The sequence below is a fragment of the Meleagris gallopavo genome, chromosome Z (assembly GCF_000146605.3).
Source record: "Meleagris gallopavo isolate NT-WF06-2002-E0010 breed Aviagen turkey brand Nicholas breeding stock chromosome Z, Turkey_5.1, whole genome shotgun sequence".
Classification (NCBI taxonomy): Eukaryota; Metazoa; Chordata; class Aves; order Galliformes; family Phasianidae; genus Meleagris; species Meleagris gallopavo.
Genome location: NC_015041.2, coordinates 15,149,032 through 15,160,470, shown reverse-complemented (window position 1 = coordinate 15,160,470; position 11,439 = coordinate 15,149,032). Strand labels below are relative to the sequence as shown.

At 40.4% G+C, this 11,439-nt stretch overlaps 1 protein-coding gene across 1 annotated transcript in view; it reads left to right on the top strand.

Annotated features, from left to right (window-relative positions):
- LOC104914886 (chondroitin sulfate proteoglycan 4-like) overlaps positions 1-6,544 on the top strand; it is a 47,525-nt gene extending 40,981 nt beyond the window's left edge. The window contains 3 exon segments of the mRNA XM_031557242.1: positions 981-1,164; positions 1,677-2,834; positions 2,837-6,544. Coding sequence (XP_031413102.1) covers positions 981-1,164; positions 1,677-2,834; positions 2,837-3,729 — 2,235 coding nt within the window. The 3' untranslated portion in view covers positions 3,730-6,544.
- Positions 6,545-11,439: the final 4,895 nt, after the last annotated feature.

Sequence of the window (11,439 nt, the reverse complement as noted above, 5' to 3'; positions counted from 1 at the left end):
CTGGATGTGGCTCTAGGCAGCCTGGTCTGGTGGTTGGTGACCCTGCACATAGCAGGAGGATTGAAACTAGATGTTCTTTGAAGTCCTTTTCAACCCAGGCCATTCTATGATTCTATGATTCAATATAGGGAAAACATAACCCTGATGACAGGTTTATTGACAGTAAGGTTGACTAGTTTTGAGACTGCTGAGAAAACTTGACCCTGAAAGTTCTTTTTCCCTAGTGCTCTCAAGTGGGGCTGATAGAGTGGTTTCAGGATTAGCTCTCTCTATGGCTACAGATCAAATTCTGAAATGCTGAATGCTTCATCCACGATTGCAACAAGGATTTTTTAAATTTATTTTTTACACCTTTTAAGCGCAAATCATGGTAACATTTTCTAATAAGTTTCCCTCAGTTTACAAAGCTGTGTGAAGTGCATTACAAGCAGCAGACTTAGAGCCAACGCCATTTCACATAACTAGAAACTAACACAGTTAGTTTCTAACAGGTCAGTAGTTATCTGGGAAGCTGCCAAGTGTTTAGAAGGTAACTGTCTTCTCTTCAGGTCAGTGAATGAATTGACAGGCAAATGTGGAACGTACTGAATAAGATGTAGTTATTATTACAGTTTTCTGGCTGTTAGGAATCCTACTGAAGTTTCAGTGTATTAAAGTACTAATCTTAAAGTTCTGGTATTGTTCCAGCTGATGAGAATCCTCGTATGAAGATACTTTTGCTTTTAGGTCTAAACTAACAAATGATTTTGTCTAGTACAAATACTTTTTTCAAGTTTGCTTGTATAGCAAAAAGAGAAATGTTCAAAGAGAAAAATACAAGATAATCTTTCAACACAAGCTACATATACAGTCATTGTACATGGACTAAGGTCTGAAATCCTTTCTTGAACAATGGTCTTATGATTGTTCTCTGTCCTTACTCTTCTGTATTTAAAATCATTCTCCTTTTTTACCTATGGTTCTCTTTACCCCAAAAACAGGTGAATGAAGGTGTGATCATGTATGAGCACTCAGAGGCAGAATCAGCTGACTGGAGTGCAGAAGATTTCTTTACGTTTACTGTCTCTTCTCCACCATCAGCTTTGGATCCTCAGATGTTCCGTATTGTCATTTCATATGAGGTTCCTAGGCATGATTGGAACAGCCGTCTTCTTTCAAATACAGGTAAAACAACATACTGTGTGGCTCTCCACAGTAATGGAGTAGGATCTGTTAGGCTTCCAATGAACAAATATGAAAAATCAAAGGGAAATTTTTCTTCAGTATCAAATGAACAGAATATTTTAATCACAGAGTATAGTCTAGTAGGTGCATCTCTGCATCTTTAAAAATGTGATTAACCACCTTTGTTCAGTTCTTCCTTCTTCGTAGTGGATATTTTCCATTTTGATAGAGATAATGAAAGCAATATTTAGAGTTTTGAGAACTAATATTTCTTTAATGACGCTTTATTATCAATAGAAAACCCTGTTAGTTATGGATAGATCTCTGTTAAGATTAGTTGTAATATATATCTAGCTATGGCATATGGAAATCAAGGATGCCACGAAAGAAAAATATTTGTTTTCATGTTCTCTTTTTTGAGCATTATCAATTTTTGAAACACAAATCTAATTTCAAAAACAATGCAACTTCAGAATACTGAGTTTCTAAGACTCTCTTTTCCTTTCTGCTAGGTACTGTAGTCCAGGAAGGAGGTAGAATATTAATCAACAGAACACATTTAGATGCTTCAAATCTATTGATTAAGCTACCTGAAGTACAGCGCTCCATGTATGAAGTCTGGTACCAAGTTGTGTCTTTACCCCACCATGGCATAATAATTGTTGGAGAAAGAAATGTTACAAAAGAAAAACCTAATTTCTCACAATACATACTGAACAAATTTGGAATTGTGTATGTGCATGATAATTCTGAATCACTAATGGACAACTTCACTTTTGCTGTTTGGTTAAACCTAAAGACCAAGTCTGCAACAAAACCCCATGGTGAAGTTTTAGAAGAGATGTTTAATATCACTATTATTCCAGTGAATGATCAACCACCAGAACTGAAGACTAAAAGGCTGCACCTGAATGTTCTGCAGGGAGATGTGTCAATGCTGGGGCCGGAGAACCTGAAAGCTGAAGACTTAGACAACACCCCAGCAGAACTCAAATATTCCATTGTTAGCAACCCCAATAATGGTTATTTAGCAATGAAGAGCAATCTGAGTATCTCTATACAGGATTTCACACAAGCTGATATTGACAGTGGTAGGGTTTGGTTTGTACAGGATGGAAGTTCTTCTTCTGGGGTGTTTTATTTCAGTGTGACTGATGGTAAACATCGTCCTTTATACAAACTTTTCAGTCTCGAAGTTGTACCAATTACTCTTGTCCTGGTCAACCTTACGGATGTTGCACTTCCACAGGGTCAGACATCTGTTGCTATTACTAACACACAGCTTTCAGCTGTCACAAATGGAAAAAGCACTAATATCATGTATGAATTAACTCACCCCCTCAAGTATGGGTACCTGATGATTGAAAAAGAGCAGGTTACTAAATTTGAGCAGGCAGATTTGAACTTGGGAAGACTTTCTTACCATCTGTCAAATTTCACTGTATTCAAAGAAGTACTGATGTTTATGATTTTCACTGCAGAAAGTAATCTAACAGAACAAGTGCTGAACATCACAACAAAGCCTTTAGTGCAAGTTGTGTCTGACATGCAGATTTCAAATCAAGCAGTTTATAAACTCAGAAGCAATGACCTGGATGCTTCTGAGCTAGCCAATTTAACAAACAGTAATCCTAGATTTGAAGTTATAGTGCCCCCAGCTCATGGGAGGATTGTAAAAAAAGGTTTGTGAATGATGCAGTGTTTGAAGATATTCAGACATTCACCCAAACTGACATTGATGAAGGTGTTGTGCTTCTCAACATAGATACAAATATGACAGGCATTGATCTGTTAAATGATTCATTCACATTTGTGCTCAGGGCGGATGATGTGCAGCCTGCTGTTGGCCATTTTGAGTATTCCATAGTGCCATATAGTCCTTCTCTTGTGCAAAATTTCACAGCTGAAGTGCCTTTCATAGCCAGTATGACCACTTTAAAGATTCCAGCTACCTCAAATGACAGGGTGCTAGCTTACTCCCATGATGAAGTACCTACAGTAGCACCAAAGAAGACTGTCCCAGACATGTGGCTAGGTCGGAAACGCTGGGGAAATCAACTTGAGGAAGGTCCATTGCTAAATCTGGCAGTGGGAACAAGGGGATCTGCAGGGACTGAGACCACAGATCAGGTTAATGCCATGAGCTCCAGAGAGCAAGCAGGTGAAAGCAGCAATCATTGGTACATTATTATACCCCTGGTCCTGGTGTCTGTGTTACTCATTATTGCTGTTATTTCTGTGTGCATTTTGCTAATGTGTCAGAAGAAAGAGAAGGCAAAACCACTTGTCAAAAATCAAACAGATGTAGTCCTCAGTAGTCCAGGTCATTGTCTGGAACGGAGCTTGACTGTACCCACTGTTACAGTGACCCCTCTCCTGAAGGGAACTGAGGGAAATATATCCTCTGCACTGATGGCAGTAAGGCATGAACAGCTGCTTCCTACAATGCTTCCTCCGATTGTAGAACAGCCTTTGCAAAATAGCTGGTTAAACCTGGATCCTGAAATGATCCAGTATTGTCGAAAAACAAACCCAACTTTGAAGCGCAGTCAGTACTGGGTGTAGTTCATGGCCACCTTTGGTCATGCCAGTTGATGTAATGTGGAAAGGAGAGTGTACCTTACTGACATACAACTCTTTATTATGATTATTTATAATAGGTCAAATGGTGCATTGTTTGTTAGGTGAAACCCAGACAGCTGTGAAATAATGAAAGTCTTATTGATTACAGTGGCCATAAATTGAGTTTTCCCACCTCATCAGATGCAGAACTTGTCCTCATAGATTTTTTAGTGCACCTTGTGTATGCAGTATTTTTTATTTGCCATGACAGGGGTAAAGTAAAATGTACTGTCATGGATTATATCTATTTTAACATTATTATATTGAAGAACTAAGTTTGAGGTAAAGACCCTGTATTCCTTCCTGAACTGGTACTTCTATTTTAAGAACTCGAAACTGATTTTACAAGTAGTTATCAAAGTGCTAATCTTGATAATGCCATTTTGACCCAAAGGCTGTTCAAAGGCCAATATTAAAGAAACAAAGCTGTCATTATTTTGCCAGGTATTCATCTGGATCGGTGAGCTTGAAATCTAGCATTCATTTCAGAATTTCAGTAATTCTATGGCAGCAGTAAGTAAAGCTTTCGATAAAATGCTTACTGTCAAATGGCTGTTTTTTTGATTGTTTGTTTTGTGTTTTCCTAATTTATTGCTGGAGTCTAGCCTTAATATCTGCAGACTGGTAAAATGCATCCATGGCCTCTAATCCACATGGCAAAAATTGTATCTCTGCCAGTCAACCTGCCTGCCAAATTATTTTCAGGTTTAGCTTATGTTTAGAAGAACATATCAAATTTCCTATTTCTTACTAAGGGCTAAGTTCTGTCTTCAGTGAAGCAAGAGCAGCTCTCTTTGTGGTCTCTGAGTCTAAACAGATGATAGTATCATCAAATCCTTCGCTGCAAACTACTTTGTGTGGTGTAGCTATTGACTGAGTACTGTGACTAAAAACATACTCCCTTCTGAAGGTTCACAATTTACCATTTATCTCCCAGAATGCAAGTCTCATGTGCCTTATGCTCTCTGACAGGTACTACGTACTCTTAATTTAGCTGTTAGTAAAATTTGCAGTTATTTCTCTGTAAGGATAATGTTTTTGTATTTATGAAAATGAATAGTGATGTGCAATCTCCTGTTAAGGTCCATTCTTTCTTCCACTGAAAACAACAGCAAAATTCTTATTGACTTCAGAGGACAAAATGACCAATGAACTTCTCATATATTTTTGTATAAACTTCTAGGTAGCTTCTCTGTAAAAACACTGTCTGTAAATGTCTCACTGCTGCATTGTTATTATTAACACTGGAATAATATTTTTGTTTTATCCAAATTACTGCTGTTTTTGCTTTTACAGCACGGATGTATAGGCCTAAGCATCCTTGGTGCTATTAATTTCACAGTACTTGGTTTTGGTTGTCTTTTTCTGCTGTTGATTAATTGCGTTTCTGGCATTTACATATTTCAGTTGAGGGAACTGTTTACCAGTGAGAAGGGCCATACTAAATCTCTGGTTACTGCTATGTCCCAGGAGCGAAATACTTGATTAGCATGCCCACTTAGATATTTTAAAGCAGTACACTGTTTGGAGCCTGCTGCCAGGTCAGTGTCAGTGAAAAATATGCAGGCAACATTTTCAACTGTTTTAGTTAGTGGAGAGATATGAATCCTTCATATGCTCAAACCAAAATGTATTTGAAGCATATTATGCAATTTTTGTTTGTAATTATCATTTTTCCTTGATGCCACTGTGAGCAGGCTTGAGATCGCCTTCTACCATCAGTGTAAAAGCCTGGGATTTGAGATGTCCCAGATGGACTTTACAGGCATGCAGTATAGGCCTTTCTAGTTAAAGCAAAAACAAAAACAAAAACCTTTGTTTCTATTTTAGAAACTCTCAGCAAGAGAGGTGGTGCTGTCAGCCATTGCAGGGACTCCCTAGCATCTTTGTGGAGGTGCAGTTGTAGTCTCCTGCCACTTCCTGAGACCTTATTTGCTATCACCAAGCAAACAGCAACTTCTTCCAGATTCCAGCTGTCAGCAGAGCATTTGCAATACCCTTCCTCCAGTGCCATTTAGTCAGTAGCAGGAACTCAATTCCTTTGTATCTACTCCAAGGCTCAACTCCAATAATAAAAAAATAATAATTAAGAGTTATAATCCAGTAATTCCATGACATTTAAAGAAGCATGCCTCACATTTCCCTATGGTTGAGACCTTCTTGTCAACAGAAAAAGAAGTGTCATACTCCGGAATGAAATTATACCTACCATGGAATGAAGTTATATGCTTTTAGTTTGCAGTATCAAAATATTGTCACTGGAGTCCACATTGTAGACAAGCTGAAAAAAAATAAAAATAAAATAGAGATGAAATATGTGCTTAAGAGACTTTTTAAGCTATGTATCATTGTAAAGACAGGTAAGCAAGGTTGCTGTGTTGTGCCACAGAGATGGAAGATAGGGCTACTGCAGTGGTGGTAATGGTAAAAAATGAGGCCACAACATATTATCAAGTGAATAAAAAAAACAGTAATGCAATTAGAACTTCAGAACTGGATGGACCCTCTGAATATCTGTATTTGTATTCTCTGAGCAAGAAATAATAGAAAAATACAGAGAAGATTGCTCAATTTTTGTTTGTGTAAGCGTAATGAACTAAACTCTTTTTCTTTTTTTGAACTTTTTCTTTCAGAATTGCTTTTGCCTGACAACAGAAGTTTACTTCAAGTAGAGCCAGCACTATGAGCTGTGTTTTAAGAACAGGGCTCAGTTTCTAAAGTGCTGACTTTTTTCTTTAATAAAAACCTAAAGACCTGATTGTGATGTGTACCAGCGTTTAGTTTGCTCTCCCAATGCTGCTGTTATACAACTGTGCCATAATACTTGCCATACTATTGAACTTTTGGATGGAACTCTCTATGGAGAAGTATACTGTATCACTGATTGCTGAGTTTCATATAAAATGCTCTCTTTAATATTATAATTGATAATTACATGTGGATTTTACTTTTATTATCGTAACCACAGTCCTATTTAAAAAAAAGAGTGCCTTAATGTGATGTAAGCTTTTCCACTGGACAAGACAGAATAGTCTCTGTCAGAGAATGGTTTATCTTATCATATCTCATCATGCGTCCTCTTGGCCGTGTTCAACATGGGTGTGAACATAACATTAAAATTAATTCATTTCAGGCCAGTCAGCCTCACCTCCATTCCTGGAAAGCAATGGGACAGCTTGTTCTGGATGCCGTTGCCAAGCAATTGGAAGACAAGAAGGTTATCAAGAGTAGTCAAGATAGATACACCAAGGAGAAATCATGCTGTGAGAAAACATTGTGATGTCCTCAACAGCTGAGAAGGGGGGGGATGAGCAGTGGATGTTGTGTACCTTGACTTCAGCAAAGAGTGGACACCGTCTCCCACAGCATTCTTATTATGAAACTTAGAAAGTGTGGGATAGATATATGTGTGGTGTGGTGGATTGGACTGAGAACTGGCTGACCTGGCAGAGCTCAGAGGGTGGTCATCAGAGATACAGAGTCTGTTTGGAGGCCTGTAACTAGCAGTGTTCCCCAGGGGTCAGTGCTGAGTCTGATATTCACCAGTGACCTGGATGAAGAGATGAGTAGAGTTCACCCTCAGCAAGTTTGCTGATGATACAAAGCTGGGAGGAATAGCTGACACTCTGGCAGACGGTGCTACCATTCAACAAGACCTGCACATACCGAAGAGTTGGGCAGATTAGAACCTGATGAGGTTTATCAGGAGCAAGTGTAGAGTCTTGCACCAGGGAAGGAATAACCACATTCATCAGTACAGGGTAGAGGCTGACTTGCTGGAGAGGAGCTCTGCAGAGGAGAACCTGGGTTTCCTGGTGGACAACAGGTTGGCTATGATCCAGCAGTGTGTCCTGGTGGCCAAGAAGATAACCTGAGGTGCATTAAAAAGAGTGGCCAACAAGTTAAGGGAAGTGAACCTCTCACTCTTCTCTGTCCTGAGGAGGCCACATCTGGAGTACTCTGCCCATTTTTGGGCTTCCCAGTTCAGAAAAGATGACTCCTAGAAGGACTCCAGTAGAGGACCTCAAAGATGATAGAGGGCCTGGAGCATCTCTCGTATGAGGACAGGCTGAGCAACCTGGGTCTGTTCAGCCTGGAGATAAGAAGACTGAAAGGGAATCTGATTAATGTTTATAAATATCTAAAGGGAGGTGGGAAGCAAATGGGTGAGGCCAGGTTCTTCTTGGGGATGTGTAGTGATAGGACAAGGAGTAATGACCTAAATCTTGGACATAGGAAGTTTCATACTAACATGCAGAAGAAATTTATTGTAAGGGTGGTGGAACACTGGAACAGGTTTCCCAGAGAGTTTGTGAAGTTTCATTCTATGGAGATATTCAAGACCCATCTGGACGCCTGCCTGTGTAACATGCTGTAGGGAACCAGCTATTGCAGGGGGATTGGTCTCTGATCTCTTGAGCTTCTCTCCAACCCCTGTGATTCTGTCATTTGAATTTTCTGAAACAGCACTGCATTGGGTGTATTTCAAGAAGTTTTATGTTATTTCACTACACATGCTTAGGATACCTTGAAGTACCAGTTTCTTAAATGTTAATATATTAGTGCTGTTTTGTCCCTGTTCCAAAAGGCAGTAGAACAAGCCTCTTGATACCTGTCAGCCATGTGCATCAGTCATGCTGAATTACAGAGCTGTTTTAATATTAATTGTGTGCCCCATGATCAACCAGATACGGTAAAAATGTAAGCACCTAATGCTTGCCTTAGAGAATACAGCAGTGTGCATCTTGGCTGGCTCTGTGGGGAAGATTTGAGCATGTGAGTTGCCACTCTGGGAGACCTAGACCAGACTGGAGCTGACTATAAATCATTCTTCAAATGTTCAGCAGTGCCGATCTCACTTGAAAATTGATCCATATATTCCTGATTACAAAAATAAATAACCCTTCTACTCTGGCTCTACTGGAGCAAAAAAGATTATTTGAACATGTGGGCGGTACTCAATGTGGGTGGTACTTGGGCTAAGGTGGGTGGTAGTTACAGGGGGTGGTTCTGGGTGGTACTTGACTGGTCACAGGTTCACGGGGCAGTAGCGTGTCAAGGTACATAGGTAGTTGTTGTGCAGCATTAAATTGGCACTTGAGCTACACCCTATGGTGTGTGTCTCTTGTGTCCCTGTGCTGGGTGAGTGCAGATGATAAGGGCACTGATAGGGTGTTGTTAGCTGGGCTGGAATTGCGTGGAGGTTAGCAACAGAACACATTATTTGTGTGTGCTTGCAGCCTGGAATGCCAACTGTGTTCTGGGCTGCGTTAAAAAAGGGGTGGCCAGCAGGGAGACGGAGGTGATTGTCCACCTCTACTCAGCTCTTGTGAGGCCCCATCTGCAGTACTACATCCTGCCCTGGGGCCCCCAGTACAGGAAGGACATGGAGCTCTTGGAGCAGGTCCAGAGGAGGGCCAGTAGGATGATCAGAGGGCTGGAGCACCTCTCCTCTGAGGGAAGGTTGAGGGAACTGGGCCTGTTTAGCTTGGAGAAGAGAAGGCTCCGGGAGACCTCACTGCAGCCTTCCAGTACTTAAAGGGAGTGTGTAACAGGAGGGGAAACGACTGTTTACAAGGGTGGATAGTGCTAGGACAAGGAGGAGTGGTTTTAAACTGAGACGGGAGGTTTAGGTTAGATATTAGGAAGTTCTTCTCACAAAGGGTAGTAACACACTGGAAAAGGTTGCCCAAGGAGGTTGTGGATGCCCCATCCCTGGAAGCATTCAGGGCCAGGCTGGCTGTGGCTCTGGGCCGCTGGTCTAGTGGTTTGTGACCCTGCACATAGAAGGGGTTTGAAACTAGATGATCGTTATGGTCCGTTTCTTTTCAATCCAGGCCATTCTATTCTATGATTCTAACAATCAAGTGATTTAGATTGACAAAATTTTAAACTTTATGCTAAAACTGCTTCCCAATTTCAGGATAATAAATTAAGATAATATTACCCCATATTGCACCAAATGCTTTCTTTAACCGGACTTTGATCTGTCTTTAATCAGAACTTGGATGGTCTGTTGTTGTTTCTGTAGCTTGAGATAAGGAACTCCTTTTTGGAAATGTCAGAAATTCTGCTGGCAGCAAGGGAGCAGCTTCCCCCGGGCTATGACACAGCATCTTGACACAGAAACCCGTAAGCCCCAGCTACAACTTTCATTGCAGCAGCCTATTAAGACCTGCTAGACAAAATCCAGCAGTGAATACACTGCAGTGTGCTAAGCTACAGGCATACATCTTTCCTGCACCAATTTTTTTTTTCAAGTCTAGCCTTCTGATGTTATGTTGAAATACATTCTGTGAACATTATTAAAGATGCTAAAAATAATTGTTCTGGCATATTCAACAGAAATAAGAGATAAACTTAACAAAAAACAGATAAACTCTGTTTATCTTCACTTGTTTCAAACAATGATTTCTGCCGGAGCCTGCCTACCCCAAATCCAGTCCTGGACCAGAATGTTCTTTCATTGCAATCTATAGTTTCACATCTGTTTGTAGGGGGACGTGGTATGGTGAAATGCTTGCTTTGCATGCTCGTTTCCTCATTTCCAGTCTTGCTTCTTGGTTATTTTTGCGGTAATGCTTTCTACATGCTGGTAACCACTACCTAAACATGAAGTTGTTCGCAGACTGACGTTTTAGCTGCATCACATTTTCAAGGCCACGCAGAGAGAAGAGCATCAGATCTCCAAAGTTCATTGGGGGAAAATGAAAACTGAGCATTGTTATGGCATATGACTGAGCATCAGAACTGTCTGAAAGAGCACAGGCAAACAGATCAGAATAAATCAGTGGTGTAGTTTACAGCATGTGACCCATCAAACTCGTTACATAGCAATTTCTGTGTATATCACAGGAAAATGTGTCTGAATGAGATTTTAGACAATTTTAAAATAATCAGAGATATCAAAAGTACACGTCTCATATACAGGTTCAAATATGTATAAATGAGGTTAAATAAGTAGGTCAGAGAAATGTACAAAGTTGATTTCAGACATGAAAAGTCCCCAGGAGAGCTGCTTTGCTATCAGGAAGTACTGGGGAAGATGTTGGTTAATGTGGGGGGAGCCAGGAGGACAGAACGGAGACACATTCACTGGGGTAGGTGGAAATATATGAAAACCACAGACGGTCATTTAGAAGCAGACTTGCTTCTTTGAAAGGCAGAATGATGTGGAAGTGCCACATGATTATGACATGCCACATGGCTTGGAGAAATCACCTCTCTGCCAGAAGAACAAGAATTGAGATGACAAGTTCTCTTGCCATGCAAGGCGAGAAGTTCAATTAGCTTTTTTTTATGCATTCCTTCGCCACTGGTAGGAGATTCAGTAGAATTAAACTTGCTATGGCATGAACATACTGAATGTAGACTCAGAAAATGGCTGGCTGTCAAGAAGTCAGTGGTGGTGATAAATCAGATCAAATCACAAAGATTCTTCATTATATAACCATTGCCCAGTCTTGCTGAGCAGAGTTGGCCAGGAAATAAGAGATGTTAAAGCCTGCTGGCATGAATATTGCCTTAAAAATAGAGCTGCCATGTTCTTACTCTCTAGGTCAAACTGCAGAAGGGAGCAGGGTGAAGGGGCAGGACAAGGGGAAATGGTTTTAAGTTGAAGGAGGGAAGATTTAGGTTGAATGTCAGGGGGAA